The following is a 26,166-nucleotide window of genomic DNA, read 5'->3' on the forward strand; positions in this document are numbered from 1 at the left end:
AAAATGTCACCACTTTCTTTGTTTACTGGCAGAAGCTTCTTCCCATCTCCCTGTGTGCATTGGAATCCCATCCAACCTCTGCCTATTTTTAGTCCTGCTTAATTTAGAAGTTGCGTTCTGTGGTTCTGGGAAGAAGCACACAGCCCTGCAGCCTCCAGCCACTGAAGCCCTTTGATAAGAGGAAGTTGTTCTTCCTAGAACCCTTCCCGGATGCGTTCAGTGGGTGCTTAGTGTCTGCGTTCTTATCCCATAATGCTGTGGTTTCCAAGCTGTGTTTCAGGGAAGTTTCCAGATCAAGTGTCCCTGAAAGATTTCTCACTCCCAGCTACCAATAATTATCTCCTAGAGACCAAGGTGTAGAGCGTGCTTTCAGTTGATGCAGGGTTAGGGTAAGGCCCAGGGTGAACAGAGAGTGTGCCCTCCAGAATCCCCGGTCGCATGTTCCATGGAAGTTGTGTAGGGCATGTGGCCGCAGAAACAGAAATGCTGGCGTTCTCTTTGCACTGGGTGCTGCAGAGGCTTGTTGGGCCCCTTTGGCAAAAGATCAGCCCCTCCAGGCAAGCGCATGAAGAATCTGTGCACTCTTCCAGATAGTGGGGCAGGAGATCGCGCCCCTGCCCACTTTGGCCCCGGCCTGCAGGCACTCACAGCATTGCTGGCAGCCTCCTGGCATCTCATTCCATGGGCAGTGCCCACTATTTATAGACAAGCCCGCCAAGAGCTCTGCCACTGGGGCAGCAGGGAAGGCTTTGCGCCAGGCAACTAGAAGGGCCATGGCTCTGCCAGAGCAGGAGTCCCAAGACGGGAGCCTTCTCTCTCTTGTGCAGTGCTGCATTTGGACTGAGCATGTTGTAAACTGTCCAGCAGGTTTAATGCAGCTGAGCATAGAGACGCGGGGCTTCTTCAGATGTCACACGGCAGGGCCATGGTGAAATCTTGATTCCTCATGACAGAGCACAACGGCTCGCTCGCACTGGGGAAGCCTACAGCAGCCAGCCGCACACACATCACGCGTTGCCCTCCAAGGCTAAGGACAGCGGTGGGGAGGACATGAGAGCAAGGGGCGGAGCCTCCCTCCCCTCTGCTGCCCCCCCATCCAAAGCACCCCTCCTTTTGAAAAGGAAAAAGAGGTGGGGGGGGATGCCAGTCACATTGGGCCTATGTGCATCAGCAAACTGACTGGAACGGTTTCCATGTCTTATAAAGAAAGTTGAGCAGAATGTTTAATTCACCATGCATGGCATAGAATTCAAATGCATCCAGCTACGTTTACTGACTAGAGAGGCAGCTAAAGTGGTGGTGGTGGTGGAAGGGGTGCCAGGGAGTGGCGTTTTGTGTCCACACCTTGAAATGTCCATGCACAAGAAGCATCGAGATCTACCTGTGAGGAGCCTTGGGGAGGGCGACGGGGCTGAAATCAGAAGAACTCTGGCACGGAAACATTTTCAGCAAGCATCGCCAGCCTCTCTCCAAAAAGCAAAATAGGAACAAAACTGGAACAGTGATTTTCCATCTAAAAGGTGAGGTTGAAGCTAGGCAGATGCCAGTGCGACGAGTGAGGGAGGGTGGACAGAGCATTGACGGCTCTTTTTCTCCCCTCCTTTGTAACCTGTCTGAATGGGGTTCGTCTTATATGGGGCCTATATCATACGGGGATATAATATGTTTTTATGATGGGGGAGGAAGTGAGAGGTGGCTCCTAAATTAAATTATTGCACCTCCTCAAAGGTTTTGATTAACGCTGAAGTAAGGACTGAACATCTTTCTCTACAAAGACATCTGAGCTTTAATTATAAATAATTGGTTGTTAACATTCAGCTAATGGTTATGCTACTGCAAATGTTATTATTTTTAGCTTTACGAAATAAAAACCAAAACAGCAAGTGTCCAAAAAACTCTGAGCATGTGTGTGTGAGAGTGTATATAATTTTTTTATGACAGTAAATAATTAACATGAAAAATATAGAGCCGGGGGGGGGGGAGGCAGTTAAGTGTATGAAAGGTTAATGTCTTTTTTCCCTGCAAGGTGGCGTTAATGCAGAATTTAAACCAACCTTCCAAGTCTCCTTCCATTAATCATTGATCCAGCCTTCTTCCTGAGACCACCTCTTAGCAGACTCCTACTTGGGATCAGATTCTACTCCCACATTCCCCAAGAAAAGGGTGAACCCACAGGGTGAGAGTTGCGTTTGGAGCTTTGCAGGTATGCTGACCCTAGTGCAGAGGTGCACCTAGGTGATTTGGGAGCCTGGACCTAAGGCCTTTGGAGGCCTCCCTCCCCTGCAAATTAAGCATCGACATGCTTCAGCCTGGAAGTTCAGGGGTAAGAACGCCTCTGCCCTATTGCACCAGCAAACAAGCCTTTAAAACACTGGAACTTTTGATTTATACAAAGTCCTTCTTCAGACCCAGGACAATGTATTTATCTGCCCCTCCATCCCATCCATCCATCCAAAGATCTCAGGACAGCTGCTACGGGCATGCGGATGATCTCATTTTATCCTCACATCTGCCCTGTGGAGTAGGGTAGACCGATGGGGCAGGGAGCATATTTTTGAGTGTAAGCTCTCCAAGGCGCTTTCCAGACTAGACCCTACAACGGGGTCAGGACACATCTCGGAAGGGTGCTCCCACACTTCCTGTGTCCTGACAACACAGTCCCTACGCGGACAGCAGGGTGCCGTTCACATTGCCAATATAATGTTTCAAATTGAATTGCTGCAATATAGAGCAAGGACATCGTACATCCGGCATGGAAAAATTGCTGTTTTGTCGGGTTGTTAGTTGCTGCGAGAGACGGCTCCCTCTGCTGTTTCCGTTCCGAATGCGACTTGCCCGAAGGGAGGCATTTTGCTGCTGATGAGCAGCTAATCTAGAAAGCGCCCAGGACAGGGTCCTTTCCTCTTGCACCTTGTAAAGCACTGTGCACACTATGGATGATGTTATAAACCAAGGAGAAATATACATTGCATGTGGATCACTTGCAAATCAATACTGTCGCTTGTATTGGCTTTCAACCACTTTAGCAGTCCTCCTAACGTCTCCCAACACAACTTGGGAATTCCCAGGATTTCCTGCTGAGGAGGAATGGGTGTTGGGATTAAAGCCTTTTGTGTAGATCGGCTTGTGCGATCTTCTTTATTTTTCAAGAGGGCGCCACTCTGGCCAAGAAGAAGAAGAAACCCACCACAAAAACGTCCATGAAAAAGCCATCTCCCACTGTGCTGACTTCCTCACAGTTCCACATTTTTCTCTGTGCTGGGAGGGAGGCCCTCGCCCGCCCTCCCCCTTTAGGAGAGATGGAGCCCTCTCTGAAGAGTTCTTCTGTGGGGAAAGCCCTGGGAAGCAGGACTGCACTTCCCAGCACTCTGTGCCCGGTGCCTCCTTCCACGGTGGTGCAGCAGGGCTGCAAAGGGCTCCCTGGCCCAGTCCTCCAACGCTGGGCACAGCACAGCACTGCACAGTGGGAACGGGTGCCTCTGCCTGGTGCCAGAGGGACTGTGCAGACTGCAGTCTGCTTGGGCCAAAGCTTCACAACATGCCCAGGAAACAATTGTTCAGTGGCTTGTCCCGATAAGCCGGAGAGCGGGGGAGCCAAAGGAGGCTAGCTTCCTCTGCTTCCTGGCACTTCATTTGCTCCTCTCTCTCCTGCCCCATGTGCTGCCTGCAGGCTGGCCATTCATCAGGTAGAGCTGCACAGTTAACTGCACAGCTCTGCCTGACAAACGGCCAGTCTGCAGGCAGCACGGCTCTCGGGCAGGGTGGGAAAGAGAGGAGCAAATGGAGCTCTGGGAAGCAGAGGCAGCTGTGCCTTCTTTGGCACCCCTATCCACCCACCCACCCCCGGCTCCTTGGGATGAGCTGCTAGTGAATCAGGGACTTGCATTTAGGGTTGATGGAGGCTGCCACTGGTCCCTGAGCCTTGCCATGAGAAACACTGCCTCAGATCATGGCAACGGCAGGCATTTATAGGGGGCCGTTGGATCAGAAAAGGGGCTTTCCAGCCCCAAAGACCCCCCTCCTTTCTTTGTACAAAGCATCCAAAGGGGTCAAAGGCAGCAGGCGGGGATACTTCCCTCAACAAGTGCTTGTAGATTTTGGTGGGGGGGGCGGGGGGGCATCACATTGTCCTTCACCTCAGGAGGAAGGAAAATATCTTGGACCCCCCCGCTTCCAGGCTAAAGGAGCCCCCTGAGGTTGCCTTGCCTGTCTTCCAAAATCCAGATGGCAGCTCAGCAAAGCCATCCAGATTGCTGCTGGGCTCTCCCAGGTCTGGTGTGGGGGAGAGGCATGGCGAGGAGGGTGACCCTCCTCCTGTTAAAAGCATGGGGAGGCCTCCAAGGACCTGTGCAGCGGGCTGCCTGCATTGGGCGACTCACAGGAGCTGCCACAAGATGGCTCTTGTGGGCCTCTAGAGGATCAAAAGGCTCACCAGGAGGAAAAGGAAACCTCATTCCTTCTCCCAAATTGCCTCAAGAAAACTTGTTTTGGGGGGGCCAGTAACATTGGCTTGCTGGTCCGACAAGAGAAATGAAATATATACTTCATCTCCTTTGCTTGGTATGTCCTTAATCATATGTGATCAGAAGCACTGCCAGTTAGAATATGCCAAGTAATTATGGTCATCAAGCTGTTTCTGCTGAAGGTTTGTACAGTATTGCATTGTTCTGGGTCTGACTGGATCTCCGACATAGGATCTGTCAGTCTGACCCAGCCGGTTTTTAAGCTGTCTTGCTCTGCACACTTGGAAAGATGGTGGAAAGACAGAAATAAAGCCTTAGCAGAAATTTACCTAAGTTTCTTTCTTGGGGGGATTTTTTGGGGAACAGCTTGCCAGGTCTTATCACTGCCAGAGATCAATTAGATAAAATTACCCAAATAGAACCTCAGAATCCTAAATTGGATGATGCTTCCCTTGAGCACGGCCAACCTCCCTTGAACCATCCATGACACGTCACTGAATTAAAACCCTCTTATAATTAACTTACAGAGCCACCTTCGCTTCCCACTCTTCTGCTGCTCACCTGTGGCCACCACCACGTTGCTGCTCCTGCCACTGGCTGCCCAGTCACCACTTGCTAGCCGGCTCACGCAGGGGGAAGAGGCTGAGCAACCCCTTTCCTCTCTGCAGCAAAGGAGAGAGGAAAGGGGCCGTCCCGTCTGGCTCCTGACCCGCATGTGAGCCAGCTAGGAAATGGTGGGTGTGCGTGCACCCTGAGTCCAACGCAGGGCATGCACACGCCATTTCCCAGCTGACTCGCTCGCCATTAAGAAGCCAGACCCCTTACTGCTGGGGGAGCTGGCTGGCAGCAAGCAGGAGAGGGGCAGTGAGGCAACAGGGGCAGGAGTGGGGAGCAGGGAGGGCCAGCAGGTGGGAGGAGTGGCAGCACGCAGTGGCGGCAGCAGTGGCAGCGCGCAGTGGCGGCAGGGTACCACACGTGAGTGGGGAACATTTGCAGAGGCACTGTGTGTTGGCAGCGGCAGTGGCCTCTGCCTTTTGCAGTGCCTATGGTACCACAAAAACAGAAGAGGATGGGTGGGGCGGACAATGTCCATCTATTGAACACAGGCCCCCTCTGACCTTGCTATGCCGCTGTGTCCCTGATTTCTTAAAAGCAGTAAAACAGAACAAATTGATGAAGATATAAACTATATATTGGTTCTGCATATAACAAGTGTGTGGAGCTCTTTTCTTGTCAAAGCGTGTCGGTTCCAGTGCCTAATTAAAATGCACATGGCGGGGCGGGCTTGGTCCTCATTTCCTATCCAAACCTTTTGGCAGAAACCTCTTTCATACCCCGAGTCCTCCTTTGTCAATGAAATGTGTCTTGCTACACCCCTGCCGCTGCCTCCTCTGGGTAGGAATTGCCAAAATGGCATCTCCTGTCAGAGTGTGGGAACTGGAAGGGAGCTCTGGAGCAAGAACCCTCCTTTCATCACCTCTCCTCCTCCTTCCCCCTGACATCCGCTCAGCCTGGTTTCCTTTCATCCTTTTGTTGGTGCCAAGCGAGAGACTGAAGGGGTGGGGTGGGGGGAGCCAGTGAGATGTGTCCAGGGGTCTGGCTTCCTTCAGGCTGGGCGCTCCTCCTCCTCCTCCTGCGCTGGATGCAGAGAGAGGCCAACACTCAACTGCTGCTCTATGAAGGACCCATGATGTGGGAAATCATCGTCTGCGGAGGGGGGTGTTGCACGGGGGCCATTGAGGCCTGTGGCAAGAGAGTCTGTCTGTGTGTGTGACTGATGTCAGAGTCCTCCGTCTGGCGCACACATGCACCACTGCCCAGAGAGGAATGGGAGAGGTCCATCTCTGGGAGGGGGGAAGGAGCGGGAATCCACCTTGTGCCAGACAGACAGGCTGGCCTGTCAACACCAAGAGACAGGAGCAGGGAGGGGGGAGGCCTCAGGCCAGAGCAAGAGTGGGGCTTGCTTGATCCCCTGACAAATTAATCACTTCCCCTCAGGAAACAATGGTGCTTTCTTTCATGCAGTGCATGGTGGCGGGAGGTGTGGGGGGGAGCCAAGGCCACAAATGAGGCACACCCACACACTGGTCTCTGGGGCCCCGAGAGGGCTCTGTAGCTTTGCCCACGGTTGGTTGGGTGAGTGGCTGTCCGGCTCTGAGCTTGCCAGACACACAGCAGCTGTGCTGCATTCTTGGGATGATGTCTCTCCCCCGCCACACCCCAATCCTTTCCCATCCGTTGGGTGGGAGAAGGAGCAACCCGCAGTGACTAGATGTGTCTGGGGGGGTGGTCAGTGGGCTGATGGTTGCTTGAAGGTGTCTGGGGGACATTCCAGTTTCCAAACAGGTCCAGGGTGAGATGAGGGGCGTTGTCGGTTCACGGAGGGGTAACAGAGACAGCTCTGCTTCTTGCCTCTTTCTTCCGACAGGCTCTGCCACCACATTCCCGCTGTCTGCAGCCAACAGCTCTCTGGGGAGGTTTCCCAGAAGGTTACAAGAGGGCGAGGCTGTAAAAGGCTTTGTGCTTCTCGGTGGGTTGTGGTGAGCAGTGAAGGCGTCAGAATGGAAGGGAAGCCTCTGCCTCTCCCAGCCGGCCCAGTTCTTTTTTGCTTCAGGGCTCAGCGGGACAGTGTTCCTGAATCTGCCTTGGGGGGCCAGGGGCAAAGTGTAGGAGTGTCTGGGGGTGGCGGGAGGGCTTGGCCAGCAAGGTCCACTTCGTGAAGAATGGGATAAAAATTCAAAGCTTGGTCCAGTGAAACCAAAGGCTGAGAGCTCCTGGACGTCTCATCCCGTCCTGCATCAACAACTGCATCGGGGGCACAAAACCTACCATTTTATTATTCCCGTATTGTAAGTTCTCAGCCAAAGCCTCCTTCTCTGCCAAGCAATGTAAGAATACCTACAGTGCAGCTAGAAGGATAATTGAGGTGAACGAATGCATTTTAAAAATGCCATTAATAAGAATCAGACAGGGGCGTAGCAAGACTGGAGTGGACCCAGAGACAAGATTTTAAAATGCACCCCCCCCCCCCCGCTTCACTGAAGCTCAGCTCATGAAGTAAAGAAATCTTAAATGAGGCTGAATAGTGGTAACAAAAAGCAGATAGATAGATAGATAGATAGATAGATAGATAGATAGATAGATAGATAGATAGATAGATAGATAGATAGAACCTATGTGCCACAATAGAACATCATCCTAAATTATTTTTTTAAAGATTTTGTAAAGTGTGGACGATGCAAGTCATTTAATGGTACTAGGGAAAGACAGGCTGTTCTGGTAGCTGCAGGTCTTAACACCCACATCAGTTTTGGAGGATGAATACAACGGAAGGAAGCCTGGGCAGGTGCGTGGCTGGGGGAGTCAGTCATGTAACTTGCCTCTGGGGGCCCCTCCCAAGGCAGTGGGCCCCCAGACAACTGTCTCCCCTTGCCCTATTATAGTTACGCCCCTGGAATCAGAACAAGATGCAAAGAATCACAGAATGTTAGCAGAGACACTTGAAGTCCGGGGCCTCCACACCCTCTGGGGGCCTCCAAATCCTCTTTAGTCTGTCCTGGGTGGTGTGGTTTGTGCCCTCAAGAAACTGGGTTAAAAATGATGCTTAACTTGCAGTGGAGGGGGTGGGGCGGGCTCCAAAAGCCTTTAGGTCCAGGCTCTGAAATTACCTAGGTGCAACTCTGAATGTTAGACTTGGAAGGGACCCTGGATTTTTTCTAGTCCCACCCACTGCTCAGTGCAGGAAACTTAAGAACATAGGAAGCTGCCATATACGGAGTCAGACCATAGGTCCATCTAGCTCAATATTGTCTACCCAGACTGGCAGCCGCTCCTCCAAGCTGATATTCCCTGAGGGGAAGATCTTGCAGTGCTCACGCATCGAGTCTCCCTTTCATATGCAACCAGGGCGGACCCTGCTTAGCTAAGGGGACAAGTCTTGCTTGCTACCACCAGACCAGCTCTCCTCTCCACTGAAAGGATGCTTTCCAGATTAAACCTTACAAGGGTGTCGCTACACTTAATCTGCTAAGTGTGCTTCTGCACTTCCTGCCTTCTTTGGGGTTTTACCTTTGCATTATAGCACTGCAATGTTGCAAGTCTATTGCAGAAAAATAGCTGTATTTTCCCATTGTAGAATTTGAGATCCTGTGGACCATTTTCAATACAATCCTGCCAAGCCGAAGCATTTTACCCCCATTGTAGCATATAATTTGCAGAGCGCCCAGCATCCCTGACAGATGCCTGTCCAACCTCTGTTTGAAAACCTCCAGCAAAAGAGAGGTTGCAATGACAAGCAAGCAGATTCAGGCCAGGCATTAGAAGGAATTTCCGAAGCGTAAGAGCTGTTGGACAGGGGAACAGCCTGCCTCAGGCCACAGCTCTTACACTTAGGAAGTTCCTCCTCCTCATGTCTGGCCTGAATCAGCTCGCTTGTCATTTCAACCCTGTGGCTCTAGTCTTGTGCTTGTGAGCAAGAGAGAACACATTCAGTCCTCCTCCTGTGTGGCAGCCCTTCAGATATCTGAAAAGGGCAATCATATCTCCCCTTTGAGAAAGTCTCTTCTCCATCTTTAAGCAGACCAAGCTCCTTCAACCATAGGACTTGGTTTCCAGATAGACCGCCATCTTTCAAATATCTCTGTTATTTGTACTGTTCCGATGACTGACCCAGCGGTCTGCCCTTGGTTCCACTCTCAAATGGCCCTTTCCCCCATTCGTCAGAATGATCGTCAGAGGATCTCTCATTTAGTCCCTTGTCAGTGTCAGGAACTTAATTGGGCACCTCCCTATCAGGTAGCTAATTCCCACTAGGGATGTGCAAATCGATTTGGGTACAAAACGATTTGTACCCCAATCTACCTGTTTGGGGCGATAACAAATCACCCCTCTGCTAGCCGGCCAGATTCGGGTCCAAAACAAATTGTGGATTCTTCGATTCCAGTACAAATTGAATTGGGGGAAAAATATCCGTGCATATCCCTAATTCCCACTAATTCCTCTCTGTCGCCTCTATTGCAAGAGTTCCCAACCTGTGGTCGTTATTTACTGTGGCTGGGAAGGACGGGAGCTGCAGCTGAGCAACATTTGGAGTACCCCACAGGTTGGGAACCCCTGTTCTATTGCACGGACATGTGAGTCAGCTCAGAGCAGTAACTCTTCTGTAACATTACAAATAAGAGCTAATTCAACAAGGTCCCATCCCCCCCCCCGTCACCCATGTGGATAGTGCTTAGGATCCCCAATTATTTTACTAGACTGCAGTCCAGGAGCTCCAGCTCAAATGAATGTGGATTTGATTATAAGCGAGTTGAGCCTCTTTGCGGTCTCTGCTCTATTCATAACATGGAATAATCCTAGAAAAACAGGTCATCAACTGCACTCTAATTGAGCTGACGTGACAATGTTCAGAGAACGCCCAGAAAAGGCTACATCTGGAAGGATAACTTTGGTTGCCATCCAGAAGAAAGTACAGTATATGTGCTGTGTTGGTGTTGACCCTTTGAGAAATGACTTCTTAAACAAAAAGAATATCAGGCCTGAATTATCTGTATAAAGTACATAGTTATACCATTCAGGAGACTGACTTCTGTCAATGTAAATTTGGAGACAGACAATTGTATTTTTTAAAAAGCTGAATGTGGATTCAAATTTCATTGGTGTGCACACATACTATTTTTGTTCAACTGTCACCTCTGGCCAAATACAGTAGGTCTTGCAGGTTTTTTGACAACAGAAAAAAGCCTGCAACACCCACTTACCAGAGGCAAAGCAAGATACACACTACTACAGGTAGTAGTAGTGGTGGCAGTAGTAACAGCAGCCCCCCTCTTGCAAAGCACCTTCATCTTCTCGAGAAAACACCCATCTGTCTCCAGCCGAAGGATACATACAATTGCAGGTTACAAAGAAACTATGCATCTCTCTCTCTCTCTCTCTCTCTCTCTCAATGATGCATAGATACATATGGTGGTTAGGAACATAGGAAGCTGCCATATACTGAGTCAGACCACTGGTCTGCCTAGCTCAGTATTGTCTTCACAGACTGGCAGCGGAGTCTCTCTGCCAGCCCTATCTCGTTGGAGATGCTGCCAGGGAGGGAACTTAGAAACTTCTGCTCTTGCCAGAGCAGCTCCATCCCCTCAGGGGAATATGTTACGGTGCTCACACTTCTAGTCTCCCATTCAAATGCAACGAGGGTGGACCCTGCTTAGCTAAGGGGCCAAGTCGTGCTTGCTGCCACCAGACCAGCTCTCAAGACCAGCTTTCTGGATGCCTTGTGTCAAGGTCCCTTCACCTTCAACGTTAAGGGGAAAGGCAGTTCATCTCTGGGGCAGCAGAGGACGGGTGATAAGCACAGCCCTGGACCCCCTTGAGTTACAATTAACTCAGCTTTGCTGCTGCACAGACAGTGTGAAGCTTCAGCAGCAGCTGGAGTCCTTTGCATCGCTGTTCTGGATGGAACGCTTGGCTTACAAGCACGCCAGTCCATGCGGCCATGTACAGTGTCAGAGGAAGGGGGCAGGGGCAAGGAGGAAGAGGGCTGAGGCCACTGGCCCAGCAGCAGCAGCAGCAGCAGTTGCCCATATGGTCCGCCCATCCTTGCCGACAGGATCTCTGGCCCTTCACTGCATCTCAGTTAAAAGGGGACAAGTCAGAATTGGGAAGCCCTTTCCCTTCTTCCCCGGACTTGGCAGTTGATGGTCTGCCATCCCTCGTGCCCCGAGGGCTGCGAAGAAGCAGTGAGCCTCGACCATGCCTTTCCCCGGCTGGCATGGGCCGCTTGCTTTGGCTTTGGCCCAGGGTGGGCAGGCCTGGGAGGGCTTCAGTGGGGCTGGCAAAGGCAGGCCTCCCAGTGCTCCTCCGCTCAGCCTGCGGCGGCTCCACCAGCCCCCCGCCCCCCCGGGCCGCCTCCATGCCTGCTCACTGACAGATCCCACCAGGCAAGAGGTCTGCGAAAGAGTTCCCCTCCGCCCGCCCCCCGCCAGAGGGGAGGCTGACTCCGAGCAGGAGCCCGGAGCCGTGTGTGCGGCTGGATGGATGCCGCCGGGCTTCCTCTCCCTGCCTCCCCCCCCCCCCCCGCTTTCTTCCCCTGAAACAACTCAGGGCTTTATGGGGCCGGCGCTTTCCCACGGTTTCGTGTTGCCAGGAAGGTCGCCGGGTCCTTTTCAGCAGGGGCTGAGACCAATCCCCAGGCGGGGGGGAAGCGGAGGCGGCAGGCAGGGGGCATGAGACAGTTCACGCAGGCTGCTCTTTTGCAGGAAGACTGCGGGGGGGAGGAGGCGGCGGGGGGGGGGGGGGGGTCCGAGGAGGAGCTGAGCCAGCCCAGCAGCAGCAGCAGCAGCAGAGGAGGAGGACGTGCGGCGGGGAGAGCTTCTTCCTTCCCCACGGCACGAAGGTCGGGGGAGAAGCGGGCTGCTGCTGCTGTTGCTGCCGCCGCCTCTGCTGGAGGTCGGGCAGGAGGGCCTGTCTGCCTGGGGGGGGGGTCCAAGTGCGGAGGGGGCGGCTGGCGGCCCCGTGACCCTGCGCAGGGAGGAAGAAGATGAAAGCGAGAGCTTGCCCGGAGGAGAGCTCTTCCGAGCCCGAGGCCGATGTCGCCGCCAGCGACCGTGGGAAAGAGGAGGAAGCGGGCAGGTAAGGGGGCGCTTGTCCGGCGAAGGCGCGGCCAGCCAGCGGGCGCCGAAGGAGGCTCCGCAGCTCGCTTTGCTCCTCTCTCCTCCCCCGCGCTGCCTGCAAACTGGCCGTTCACCAGGTCGAGCGAACTGCGCAGCTCTACCGGACAAATGGCCGCCAGGCTGCAAGCAGCATGGATCTCGGGGGGCGGGGGGGGGGGGAGAGACTGAGAGGAGCCACCCAAGCTCCCTCCTTTGACGCCCTCCACCCCCCCGGACCGGCTCGTTAGGAGGCGCCTCTGCTGGCGACGCCAAGGGGGTTGGGCGGCCAGTCGGGCTCTGAGCTAGTAGCCAAGGGCTTCTTGGGCAGCACCGCTGGGTGGGCCATTGGCAGGGGAGAAGAAGCTGGTGGTCACGGAGGCAGCAGCGGCCACCCAGAGGAGCTTGAGCGCCCGGCCCCGGCCCGGGGCATCATGTTGGCTGGTGCCTGGTGGGAATGCGCCGCTCCTGGCAGATTCAGGCCTGCTTTCTGGGCCATGGAGCAAACTGGTGGCGTGGGCACACGTGAGATGTCCCGCTCCGGTTCAGGACGACTCTGACTCCAGAGCTGAGCTCAGGCTCAGTCATGGTTTGGGGTAGCGCCAGCCTTTTTAGGGAAGCCTCTGCCATGGATGTTGTGAACCGCCCGGAGCCATTTTGGAAGGGCGGTATATAAATCCAATCAATCAACAATGGATTTCATGCCCCTGCGTGGTGATTTAGGGCCACTGGCTATTCAGATGCTGGTCTGGCAAATATATACTTTTGTTGCATTAGCTGCCGATTCTAAACAGTCTTCAAGGGCAGCCCCACCCAGAACATGATGCAGCAGTCTAATTGAAAAGTATGAATGCCTCTCTCACCAAGTCTGAATCTCAGAAAGAAAAGATTGCCACCTCATACATATATATGATATGCCTTGTGATTGTTTTTAATAAGAGGCAGTATATACATTTAACAATAAATAAAAGAAAACAAATAAACACACACATACCACCTGATATATACATCTCTAAAGTGTGCTGTCAAGTCGATTTCGACTCCTGGTGCCCACAGAGCCCTGTGGTTTTCTTTGGTAGAAGACAGGAGGGGTTCGCCATTGCTGAGATGAGCTTCCTATATCGCTGCTGCCCAATATAGTACCATCTCTAAGGGGTGTACATAATACAAATTGCAATCTAAAAATAAAACAAACAATTAAAACACTTGCACAGAATAAAAAACAATGAAAAACAATAAGAGAAGATGGTTTCTATGTGGACTGTCAGCATTTTCAACCAATGTTGCTCCTGTGCTGGGGCCATTGCTCAAGGGTAGAGCCCTTGCTTGCAGGGAGGAGACACCAGCTTCAACCCCTGGCAGCATCCCTGAGCAGGGCTGGGAAAGACCCCTGTCGGAGCTGCTGCCAGTCAGTGAAGGCAGTACTGAGCTAGATGGACCAATGGACAGACTCTGTAGGAAGCAGCTTGAATTGATATTGTTTTAATGGTTTTGATGCTGTTTTGGAATATTGTTTTGAAGATTTTAAATTGTTGTAATGTTTTAAACTTTTTGTTTTTGTTTTAATTAATGTTTTACTTTCTGTTTTTGTTTTGTTGTGAACCACCCAGAGACGTAGGTTTTGGGCGGTATAAAAATATGTTAAATAAATAAATACTGTAAATAAATAAAATGTGAATCTGGTGCATCCATAACTCAGTAGTTAGTAAAGCCTCTGAAGCTCTGCCTTGCATGCCACCTCTGGGTGGCTGCCCGCCTGGTACTGCCTTAGAAAGAGGCATTCCCTCCTGGGTAAGTGAGGGAGAGGAATACTTCTTCCGAGATGGTACCTGCCACCAGAGGTTTCTGCATTTGCATGAAGAATAATATGCTTCAAAATAAATAACTCCTGCCTGATTAATCATGGTACCGTTTCCCTTTTATGCGCCCTGCCCTTCCTCCAACTAACCTGGAGATTATCCGAGTACCTGAGAGTATCCTCCAAACAACCCTGGTAGGTAGGACAAGGCTGCCAGCCCTTGTTGCTCTGGGGGATGAGGTCTAGTTCCCCCCCCCCAAAGCCCTGCAGCCATCACTACTGTGGCCCCCGTGGGCAAGCCGTGGCCTCCTCCTTCTTGCTCCCATGCAGGTGCTCCAGTACCTCTTCCTAGGGATTTGCATGGAACCGGTTCGGCAGCCCTTTATGGACGGTTCGGCCGGTTCTGAGGTGGGCGGGGATAACTTTAAGGACTGGGGTGTGTGTGTGCTCTTACCCTTCCCCCCACATTTCCCCACCGGTGGTGCTCTTGTCAAAAACGATTCCACCGGGGCGGCAGCGTATCTCCTTGCTGCCCCAGTACGTTGCAGACCGGAAGTGGCCGCTGCGTGTGCACACGTTCGTGCTTGCTCGTGCACATGTCGCAACATGCGCACACGCCGTGGCCACTTCCGTTGAGCAACTCACGTGGAGGGGAATTCCGAGCAGCCGCCCAGGCTGAGCACACAGTGGCTGATGACATCGCAGTGGGGACCCTGGAGACTGGGGGGGGGGGAGTCTGGGCAGTCCAATCCACACTGCCATTGGGGGGAAGGGTGAAATTAATTAAGTAATGGATGAGTGTAAATTAAAAATACAATGCAGCGAGGGTTTTATCCAGAGCTGCCCGTTGGGAACATACCACCCCCATTTTGAAAGAGCTGCACTGGCTGCCGGTTTGTTTCTGGGTCCAATTCAAGGTGCTGGTTTTGACCTTTAAAGCCCTAAACGGTTTGGGCCCAGGATACCTGAGGGACCGCCTGCTCCCAAGGGTTGCTGCCCATTTGACAAGGACATCTGAGGGGGCCCTGCTCCGGGTGCCGACAATGAGGGAGGCCCGGCTGTCGTGCACTCGGGACAGGGCCTTCTCTGTTGCTGCCCCCAGACTCTGGAATGCTCTCCCAGTGGCCATTCATTCCTCGGACTCCATCACAGCTTTTAGAAAGCTTTTAAAGACTTGGCTTTTTACCCAGGCTTTTACATAATCGTTTTTTACTGAAGCTTTTGTGTGTTTTTATCTGTTGTCTTGTTTTTATGCTTGTTTTTAGCTTGATGTTTTTACTGCTTTTTATTGTATGTTTTAATTTTTGTAAACCACCTTGGGGTTTTCTTTTAACGAAAGGCGGTATAGAAATGTAAAAAATAAATAAATAAATAAATAAATAAAATAAGTAAGTAATTCTCAGTCAGTGCTTTCAGCATGAGTGACATAAATACTCTCCAGTCAAATGTGTTTGTCTCAATTTTCAATTCAGTAGGTCTTTATTCTTTTTAAAGAATTTTTTAAATTCTGTCATTTTAAAAGATTTTTTAAAACCTTTATTCTTTTTAACCAGCACAAAGAAAATCAAATAACCAAAATTTTAAAGTATAACAAAAGAGGCAGGCATATCAGAGCTACATAGGAAAAGACAGCAGTCCACGGACATCTGAGGTGCTGTCACACTGAAGAAGGAGCATACTTTATACACAACAACCCTGCAAAGTAGGCTGCAGGTGCTGACCTGCAAAATCCCAAAGGTCCTTGCATACTGTGAAATTGGGATTTATTTATTTATTTATTTATTTGGCTTTGCACCACATGATTTGGCTGGGTGATTTGGCTTTTTCTCGCACTGAAAAATAGCCCCTTCCTAATGACACAGTGGAGAAATGACTTGACTAGCAAGCCAGAGGTTGCCGGTTTGAATCCACACTGGTATGTTTCCCAGATTATGGGAAACACCTATATCGGGCAGCAGCGATATAGGAAGGTGCTGAAAGGCATCAGCTCATACTGTGTGGGAGATGGCAATGGTAAACCCCTCCTGTATTCTACCAAAGACAACCACACAGGGCTCTGTGGGTGCTAGGAGTAGACACCGACACCTTTACCTTTTGCTTGCAAATATGTGCAAGCAAAATGTGTAAGCACCTTTTGAACATGGTGATTCTCTTTATTGAGCAGGGGGAGAGTAACTGGCCCTCTCCACCCCCAGCACAGCATCCCTCCAGTGACTTGCTGGTGTCTATCTTGTGTTTCTTTTTAGATTGTGAGCCCCACTTTGGGGACAGGGAGCCCTTTTATTTATTTGTTATTTCTCTACGTAAACTGCTTTGAAAACTTTTCTTGAAAAGCAGTATATAAATTGTTGTTGTGTGCCATTCAGGCATATTGAACTCTGCCTTCCCTGCCCTGCTCTTGTCCTGTGGAAACTGCCACACACTTCCGTTTTGCAGAAAGAAACTGGCTTTAGGAAAGGTTTCAAAGACAAGACTCTGAGGCTGGCTGTCTTTTTACTTGCTCTTGCAAATCAAGTTCTCAATTTAAAAATAAAATAAAATATAAACGTTTTGCTCATTTCAGTTATCCAGAGATTCAACTATGTAGGACAGCAATATTCTGGGTGGTTTGTCATGGGAGACTGTTATTTGTGGCCAAGTGGGCACTTGTTTCCTACTGCTGGGGTTCTTCTAATAGGTTGGAGTGGCTGAAGAGTGCTTCTGGCTGCCCTGAAGTCACACTTGTGGAGTGGCTGACCCCCACCCCCACCGTGGCTGCAAAAGCATGGGGGACAGGGCTGCCAAATCCGTGGGACCAAGAGAGGCTCAGTAAGCAGAGTTTCTCTTCCCTTCCCCACGGCCACAAAGCCTGCCACCTGCTGCGTTCCTTCCCTGGCCAGATTCAGCGGCAGTTGGCTTACGCCCCACACCCTGTGGCCAGGCACAGAGGAGTCACTGAGGCTGAAGCAGGACTTGGGGAGCAGAGGAAGAGGAGGAGGGAGGCCGCCTGGGGCCGCAGGCTTGGAGAAGATGCCTCCTCCAGTCCTCGCCTTCTCTTCTTCTTCTTCTTCTTCGTCCTTCCCATCCGAGTCCTCTTTCATTCAGAAGGCTTGTGCCCTACAGTACTGGGCTCAGAGTCGCTGCCCAGGAATGCTGACCAGCCTCACCTCTTCCCCTCCCACTGAGTGGCTTTCATCTTTTCCCCCACTCCGTTCAATGTGCTTCCAAGATCATATGCCAGCTTTCTTTGGGATAATACAATTTAAATTGATTTTAAACTGTCTAATTGCTTTTATTCTGTAAAACTGGTTCAGTTGTTTTGATAATTAAATAAAACAAATCAGTAAATAAAATAAGGTGGTGCTCTTTTTAGATATATAAGGGGCACTGGTGTGCCTTTCATATACAGAAAGTTTCTGAGGTGTTGAAATCATTTTCAGATTGAAAGGATACAATCTGGACTATTTTAAAAGAATTATCCTCTGAAACCAATTCTTTAAAAATAATCCCGATGGTATCAAACATTATATAAAACTTGGCCCTGTGTGGGTAGGAGGGGGAAAAACTGTGGTTGAGTTAACTCAGGGATTCCTAACCTTGGATCCCTGCAACACCCATCATCCCCTCCAGGCACTGTGGCAGGGGATGATGGGAGTTGTAGTCCAACAACATCTGGGGACCCCACATGGGGAACTCCTGACTTAATTCGTAGCAGCAGATCTCCCAAATGGACTGTGCTTCTAAAAGAGCCTGAGCTACATTGCACTGAGCATTCAGAGAGTGAAATGGTGACTGTGCAAAACAAAGCCCTTCTTCTTGCTTTTTTGGTCCCTGTTCCTGTTTAGCCCGATGCCCAGATCTCTTTCTCCCACAACAACATCTCAGATGCAAGCAAGAAAGAAGCGGAGAGGGGTGAGTAGGGATGCATTCGTGTTCCTCATCTTGTCCAGGCTAAACACCCACTTCTCAGGCGGGCCACTATGATGCCAGTGTCACAGCAGCGAGGAACCAAGGCTCAAACAGAACAACTGGCTGAGGACTGTCACCCGTGTGTCTTGGGCGGAAGGAGAGGGCTTTGAACAAAAGGCCCCCAGGCCCAAATCCAGCACTACCCACTGGACTACACGTTTGGATTTCCAGGTCTCTGAGATTGGGGCTTCAGGATTTGGCCCTTCTTTCCGAGGTCCTGGCACAGGAGTGGTCCGTCCTAATGAGCCAAGGGGCCCCCCAAAGAGGCAGGCACGGCCGCCTCTGCTTCCTGGAGCTGCGTTCGCTCCTCTCTCTCTCCTGTTGCGCCCTGCCTAGAGCCATGGGTTTGGGTGGGGTGAGAGAGGAGGAGGGAAGAAAGGATGGGGCAGGAAAGAGAAGAGCAAAGAGAGCTCTGGGAAGCAGCAGCAACTGGGCCTCCCTTTGGCACCCCCCCCCATCGTTAGGATGAGCTGCTCGTGCCTTGGTAGGAGTGGGAGAGTCAATCGCCTGCACCATCCTGCTTGTGTACCCCGACTACTGCACATGCTTAAGATTCTGAGGCTGCCCATTCGAGCTGCACATGCGCATCATTAGTTGCATAGAGGATGGAGACTGTGGAGGCAGACGCGCCATTATATGTCGGGCCACAGGCTAGGGAGCACTGGCGTTTATTTTGTTAATTAGTTACTTCATTAAAAAGATGCATATCCCAACTTTCTGCCACAAAACGAAATCCAGAGGACAGATCACACTGAAAAAACATTTCAGAACCGGCACAGAGCTGTCTGTGCTAGAGAGCCCACAGAGGTGTCGGGGTGCATCCTAATGAGCCAGCAGGGTGCCGGAGGAGGCAACTCAAGTCGCTCCTGTCTCCAAAGATGAGCCTCCCCCACCCGAGAGCCATGCTGCCTGCAGGCTGGCCATCCGTCAGGTAGAGCTGCATAATTAACCACACTTCTCTACCTGATGGATGGCCAGCCTGCAGGCAGCACGGCTCTCATTCACGCTGGGGCAGGGTGGGAGAAAGAGGAACAACCTGAGTTGCTGCCAGGAAGCAGAGGCAGCAGCTCCTCCTTGGGCAAGCCACTACTGGGTGGAGGGCCTTTTCCCAAGAGCATGGGACATTTCCTCTTCCGTTGTGCTCTTGCAGATCATTGAGAAACGGCGTAGAGACCGGATTAACAACAGCCTGTCTGAGCTGCGGCGTTTGGTCCCCACTGCCTTTGAGAAGCAGGTAGGTCTGTCAGCCTGTCAGGGGTGCCACAGTTTCCCCCAAAATGTTCTCACAGATCCAGGAGCGGCTCATCCTTGGAGCCTGGGGGATGTCAAAGCAGCTGCAGCTGCCTCTGCTTCCCAGAGCTCCGTTTGCCCCTCTCTCTCCTGCCCCATGGGCTGCCTGCAGGCTGGCCTCCTCAGGTACAGCTGTGCAATTAACGCACAGCTCTACCTGAGGAATGGCCACTCTGCAGACAGCGTGGCTCTCATTAATGCTGGGGCCGGGCGGCAGAGAGAGGAGCAAACGGAGCGCCAAGCAGCAGAGGCAGCTGTGCCTCCCCCCCCACCCCCCCCCCGCCCCACTCCTTCGGATCAGCTGTCCCCACACAGATCCAATATTTTGGTTATATAGACAGGAACAGAGGGATGGCATTCGAGGAAGAAACTGTGGCAAGCGGCAAGGAGAATATTCCTTCTGCAAACATCCTGCCCTGGGAACTGGGTGTGAAACCAAGCGGGAGCAGCCAGCCTGGTTACTGCTTGGTTTATTAGAGCCCTTTCTCCAAGGGACAGTCTCCAGAGCCAAACACCGGCGGAGGAATGAGGTGGCGCCCGGAGGGCTTCCTTCTTTGGGGATGCAGCAGCGGCCCTTCCAGCCCTCCTGCATGGCACGTCTCAAGCGTCTGCAGCCGCCCAGTCCCTAGGAAGCGAGGGGGCTGCTGCCAGGGAGACCAAGTCAGACCAGCCGTCCCTCTCGCTCAGGGCTCTCTGCTCTGACTGGCAACAGCTCTCCGAGGTTTTGTTTTTTAGATGAAGTAGTCTTGTGTTGGTTTAACGAAGACTTTATTCAGAGAGACAACTCCATTTACTTTTTCTCCTTTCCCTCCCTTTTCTTTCTGACTCCACCCCACCCTGCTAAGCCCCCCTCCCCACTACTCTCTCTCTCTCTCTCTCTCCAGGATCCCCACTGGGACAAACTTCCAAACAACAAAACACACACGGTTACTAGATAGAATACAACAGGTTTCCGCCCTACCTGGAGATGCTGCCAGGGACCTGGGGCCTTCTCAAAGCAAATGTCCACCTGTTGGACATTCCAAAGTTTCATGTTTGTTTGTTTATTATTTATTCCGTACATCTATATCTCGCTCTTCCTCCGAGGAGCTCAGAGCGGTGTACATGGTTATTTTTATCCTCACAACTACCCTGTGAGGTAGGTCAGGCTGAGAGGTGCATGATTGTCCCAGAGTCACCCAGGGAGTTTCATGGTTGAATGGGGATTCGAACTCGGGTCTTCCCGGTCCTAGTCCAACACTCTAACCACTATGCGATGCTGTCTCTCTATGCTATGTTGGGCCATGGTATTTTGCCTTCCCGATACCATTCTGAGACAGATTTTGCATTCATTTGTGACTTTTTCCTTTTACATGGAAGTTCGGTGGGAAAGAGGAACAGAAATGAAGGCTTCCAGTCTGAGGTTCTGATCAGAGTGGCTCTCATTTGCTGCGACAAGGAAGCAACTTCCAAGATGCTTTCTCTGCGTGGATAGTACTTGCATGGAGGAAAAAACACCCGGAAGCTGCTGCTGCTGCTGCTGCGGGCACCTTCCCCTCCCCTGCGTGCATGGCGTGTGGGAAGCTCTGCCAGGCCCAGCACACCTCCGCCGTGTCTCCTCCATGCCCACAGAGCCTAGAAGGGCATGAGCAGACACCGCAGCTGCTTGTTCCTATGTTGCAAGCAGTCCTCACACTCGGAGGCATTCTAATCATCATCTGGCTTTTCCTCTTCCAATGAATAGGGCTCTTCTAAGCTGGAGAAAGCAGAGATCTTGCAGATGACGGTGGATCACCTCCGGATGCTTCATGCCACTGGGGGCAGAGGTAAGACATGGTTTCTGCCGTGGCCTCCAGAAGTTGGGAGGAGAGGGTGCCATGCATGCTCCCGACACGTGATGGTCTGGGCCAGGGGGGCTCCCAGCCGGTGGGTACTCCAGAGGTTGCTGAACTACAACTCCCATCATTGCCAGCCACAATAAAGTCTAGCTGGGTATCATGGGAGTGGAAGTTCAGCGTCTGGAGTATCACAGCTTGGGAACCCTTGGTCTGGGTGGCGAAAATGTCAGGCAGAGGACTGGGAAGGTGTTGTCCACGAGGGGTCAGTAGTAGTTGGGCAGAACAGGCAGCCAACATCAGTGGTGTTAGATTTGATCAAGGGTGGAGGAGGCTGGCTGGCTGGCTGGCTGCCCAGAGCGCCATCCAGGCTAGCTGCTCAACAGCAGCAAAATGCCTCCATTCAGGCAAGTCTCATTGAAAGCGTAAACAGCAGGGGGAGCGGTCTTGCGGAAACTAACCACCCGAAAAAACAGCAACTTCTTTACGCCGGATATACAGCGTCCTAGCTCTATATGGCAGTGATTAAATTCGAGAGAAGGCATTGGCAATGTGAACGGCACCCTGCTGTCTGCGTCGGGACTGCGGTGTCACAACACAGGAAGTGTGGAAGCACCCTTCCGAGATCCAACGTGACCCCGTTGCAGGGTCTAATCTGGAAAGCGCCAACCAGCTACAACTGCGCCTTGCACAGGATCCATTCCCCGTCCTCCACCCAGGACCTAACAAGCGGGGGTGTGGGGTGATGAGCACCAAAGGAGACACAGCTGTCTCTCCTTCCCGGAGCTCTGTTTGCTCCTCTCTCTCCCATCTCATCCCACCCCGCCTAGAGGTGGGATGCCTGCAGGTTGGACATTCGTCAAGTAGCGCTGCATGGTTCACTGCTCAGCTCTACTTGACAAATGGCAGCCTGCAGGCAGCGCAGCTCTCATTCATGCTGGGGCAGGGTGGGAGAAAGAGGGGCAAAGGAGCACGGCCTCCACCCAACCTTTTCACCAGCTAGATGATGATCAGGAGCGTGTGTGCCTCCTCCTCCACCAACTCCCGGCAGCACTTTGATTGTGAGAACCAGCCCACTTTGTAGGGGTGCTCATCAGGACCCCGGTTAACTGAGCAAAGAGGCAGCTTTCAAAGTGGTGACCCTCTTATACTGAGCAGGGGGAGAGCGATGGCCCTTTTCAGCCCCCGGCACAGCATCCCTCCAGTGGCTGTTGCTGGTGTCTACCTTACGTTTCTTTTTAGACTTTCTTGTGTTGAAAAGTGGTATATAAATATTGGTGGTGGCAGAGGCTGCTGCTTTTGAAGTTAGCATCCATAGATGGCTGCCGTGTCCTGGCCACGTCATACTCTGATGTGGCTTTTTTCAGCCCAGCGAGCACCCTGAGCAAATGGCCCTGGAAGCTGAACCCTCCATCCCATTGAGCTCTGCTGTTAAGAGAATGCAGTAGCACCCCAAAACCCATTCCAGAAGATAGCCAGTTTGTTTGATATGCACCCCATTGCTGGACACGCTGCAAACAATGTGCCTCTGTTCTTACAATAGGGCTGTGGGATGCCCGCGCCTTCGCTGTGGATTACAGGACCATTGGCTTCCGTGAATGCCTCACTGAGGTGGTGAGATACTTGGGTCTCCTTGAGGGCCAGAGCAGCACTGCCACTGACCCGATCCAGCTGCGGCTCCTCTCCCACCTGAACAGCTGTGTGGCTGAAATGGAGCCTCCGCCCGCAGCACCCACGCCCCTCCTGCCCCTCCAGCCCTGGCCAGGGTCTCTTATCCATCCAGCCATAGCACCTGCCGCCCAGGTGCATGTGCCCAGGAGGGAGCAGGCCCCTGCTCTTGCTGTCTTGGCTGCTTCGTCAGTCGTCTGCCCAGGCCTGGCCCTGAGAGCAACTCCCATGATGTGCCGCATCCCTAACGCTGCCACACCAGCCTCGACTAACAGAATGGCATCGTCCCGAAGAAGAAGCAGAGCCCCGGTGGTGACATCGTCCACCCCAAGCTCAGGATCCAGTGAGAGTCTGAGAGAGGCAGCCGCACCCTGGAGCAGTCACATTGCCACGTTTCTCTTCTCTTCCGCCTCTTCTTTGGCCCGAACTCCAGCAGTGCCAGATTACCTGTCTCCTTCTCTTTTGAATCCTCTTACTCGGGGCCGAGAAATCAAAACCGAGACGGCAAGACTCTGCCATTCTTGGACTACTGAAATTGGGGCTTTCTGACTGTACTCCAAACAGAGACCAGAGTTGCTCAACAGCTCTAAAATGCGACTGAGCTTGGCACGTGTTCCTGCTTTGCATTAGAACATTTCCAGACTGTTGGTTTGTTGTGTGGAGAATGCACAGTCTTTGTAAAGAACTGCAGATCAGAAAATGTAATTTTCAGTCTTAACAATCTCACTTGCATTTCAGCTGGGAGTACTGTATGGAATGGACTATAATTATGCAGGCATCAAGGGCACTATTGGCTACTAGTACCTATGACAAGACGCACCTTCCCTCCATCTTGAAACCTTACACGCATTCCTTTAATTTTTCATGCTTGTTAGAGGCTGGGAACCATTTCTTGTATCACTCTAGTGGCAACCGACCTCACCACTAACTGAGCTGTTCTTTCTGTTCTTTTATTTTATTTGGTTCACCTTGTGTTCTCTCCTCTCAAGTGCTGGAGCACATACATACACACTTTTTTCATGTTTAATGGGAGGAGGGAAAATGTGGCCATGGCTCTCATAGGTATCATCTTTTCCTCTTCAAAATGTGCTTGAGCCGAACCCATGACAGTCAGCCACGATATCTGTGTGTTAACGCCCATAAACTGAGGATTATCTTCTACACCTTTCCTCTCTCCCTTTAAGGATCCAGCCTTTTCTAGTATCTCAACTTAACAAAAACACAGGGTCTGAGACTCACTCTCAGGCCTCCAACCTCTGCGAGGAATGTGTTAGGAGGATGAGTGTCAACAAGAGAGAGATGAAATAGGCCCAGGAGAAATAACAACAAAGAATGAAAATGAGCAACAGGGAACATTGATGATGAAGGGGATAGATTCTCCTTATCCCAAAAGTTATGCAGTTGGCCAGCTGCAAAGAAATACAACTTGTGCATCTAGCGGGCACACTGAAAAGGTGTGGGATACACATTTGGGCATCCTATGTGAAGGTGAGTGGGGCAGCATCTGCTCATATTATAGATGTCTCCCCCAGGTGAGAGGCAATGTGGGATGAAGGCCCGGTTTTTACATGAGCACCATCACTCCTATAAACAGGCCATTGCTTAGAGTTTGCCTCTTTTTCTGGCTGGAATTTACATACTACTGGATAATGAAAAATGCCTCTATATGTACATGTTTTTGCAAACTGATGGGTGCTTGGCAATAAAATATTTAAAGTGCTGGTATGTTCCACAAAATGTGCTGTTGTCCCCATCTGTATGGTTTGCTTGGGAAATTGCTGTGAAGTGAACAAAAACAGAGAAGCAGTTGAAGTTCACAATGGAATTCTGCAAAGCACTTTGAAGCTGGCAAAGGCACTATACAAATCCCAGTGATAGTGTATATATTAATAATCTCACTTTGGATGTAGAATCATAGAATGTCGGAGCAGGAAGAGACCTTGGAGGTCTCCAAGTCTAACCCACTGCTCAGAGCAAGAATCTTTCACAGCATCCTGTTGGAAAACCTCCAGTGAAGGAATACCTCCACTCCACCCCGCTGCCCCCCCCCCCGTGAATGGCACCCTGCTGACAGCGCAGGGACTGTCACAACACAGGAAGTATGGAAGCACACTTCGCAGAGACGTTGTGACACTGTTGTAGGGATTAATCTGGAAAGCGCCCTGAGGAGGGGGGGGGGCACAGAGGCTGCTGAACTCTCGGCTGCCCTTGCCTCTTGCCCCAGATGCTTCGGCCGTAGCCTGTAATGGAAAATCAATAACCACTGATTAATAATGTATGAAAACAGCATGCATGGTGAACTCTTGTCTTAAAGGCCTTTTATGACCTTTAAGCAAGTCATAAAGTACATGCAGCGCACATGTGCTGAGACCATGCCCTCCAACATTTTGCAGGTGGAAACAGGGATACCCTTGTAACAACCGGTTCTTTGTAACATCTGTTACAGAGATTGCTGCTGCAGCACCCCATCCACGACTCCACATTGCTGAAGAAGACGGGATTTCACCAGCTGTGTGCTGTGCACTGCAGAATGTCTTCGTGCTGTGTGCCCCTTGACACTCGGGGGTGGGCGGGGCACTAGAGAGATGGTGCATCCATCCACCTGGAGACTGAATTTCTAGAGGCTCTGGGGAGGGAGCTGAATCCTGAACATATACCCCCCCACACACACACACAGATGTGTTTGTGCAAAATAAAATATATATATATATATCCCAATGACCTACAGATACAACATTTTACATACAAACCCTTTCACTGAAATTACTGAATTACACTACTTTTTACACCTTTAAATAACTTATTTAGTAGTTTTTAAAAGAAATCCTTAATATCCAGTTACCTAAAGGTAAAGTTGTGCCGTCAAGTTGGTGTCGACTCCTGGCGATCACAGAGCCATGTGGTTTTCTTTGGTAGAGTACAGGAGGGGTTTACGCAGCGGGGAAATGCTTGACTAACAAGCAGAAGGTTGCCGGTTCGAATCCCCACTGGTATGTTTCCCAGACTATGGGAAACACCTATATCGGGCAGCAGCGATATAGGGAGATGCTGAAAGGCATCATCTCATACTGCATGGGAGGAGGCAATGGTAAACCCCTCCTGTATTCTACCAAAAAAACCCTACAGGGCTCTGTGGGCGCCAGGATTTGAAATCGACTTGATGGCACACTTTACTTTACTCTCCTGTGCAGTATGAAATGATGCCTTCCAGCATCTTCCTATATCTTTGCTGCCTAACATAGGTGTTTCCCATAGTCTGGGAAACACACCAGCGGGCATTTGAACCGGCAACCTCTTGCTCCCTAGGCCGGTTACTTCCCTGCTGCACCATTAGGTGGCTCCTCCAATTGCTTACAGATACTAAATTTTGCATGAACATTCCTGCCACTTAAATTAGCTGAATGCACTACTTTTTACACTGGAATATGCCAGGAACACTTTGTTTGAAAGCAGAAATTCTGAATTAATCATAATTTAGCTTATTGTTTTCAACAGATTTTTAACACTCACTAGCCTGATCAATACTTCCAAAATGA

At 51.2% G+C, this 26,166-nt stretch overlaps 1 protein-coding gene across 2 annotated transcripts; it reads left to right on the forward strand.

The window, feature by feature from the left end:
- The first annotated feature begins 11,754 nt into the window (after positions 1-11,754).
- Positions 11,755-25,301, forward strand: HEYL (hes related family bHLH transcription factor with YRPW motif like). Of its 2 annotated transcripts, none has more exons than XM_053268792.1 (5): positions 11,755-12,095; positions 17,735-17,801; positions 19,009-19,092; positions 20,872-20,953; positions 25,077-25,301. In XM_053268792.1, the coding sequence occupies exons 1-5, from the start codon at positions 12,004-12,006 to the stop codon at positions 25,184-25,186; spliced, it is 435 nt and encodes a 144-aa protein (XP_053124767.1). In that variant the 5' UTR covers positions 11,755-12,003; the 3' UTR covers positions 25,187-25,301. The 2 variants fall into 2 exon arrangements, with proteins under 2 accessions (XP_053124767.1, XP_053124766.1); XM_053268791.1 differs by lacking the exon at positions 25,077-25,301 and adding an exon at positions 22,506-24,367.
- Positions 25,302-26,166: the final 865 nt, after the last annotated feature.

Source organism: Hemicordylus capensis, chromosome 7 (genome assembly GCF_027244095.1).
Source record: "Hemicordylus capensis ecotype Gifberg chromosome 7, rHemCap1.1.pri, whole genome shotgun sequence".
Classification (NCBI taxonomy): Eukaryota; Metazoa; Chordata; class Lepidosauria; order Squamata; family Cordylidae; genus Hemicordylus; species Hemicordylus capensis.

Coding starts and splice junctions, on each gene's coding strand:
- HEYL (XM_053268791.1), top strand. CDS start 12,004: ATGAAAGCGAGAGCTTGCCCGGAGGAGAGCTCTTCCGAGCCCGAGGCC. Junction 12,096..17,734: donor AAAGAGGAGGAAGCGGGCAG/GTAAGGGGGCGC, acceptor GTTCCTGTTTAG/CCCGATGCCCAGATCTCTTT. Junction 20,954..22,505: donor TCATGCCACTGGGGGCAGAG/GTAAGACATGGT, acceptor TTCTTACAATAG/GGCTGTGGGATGCCCGCGCC.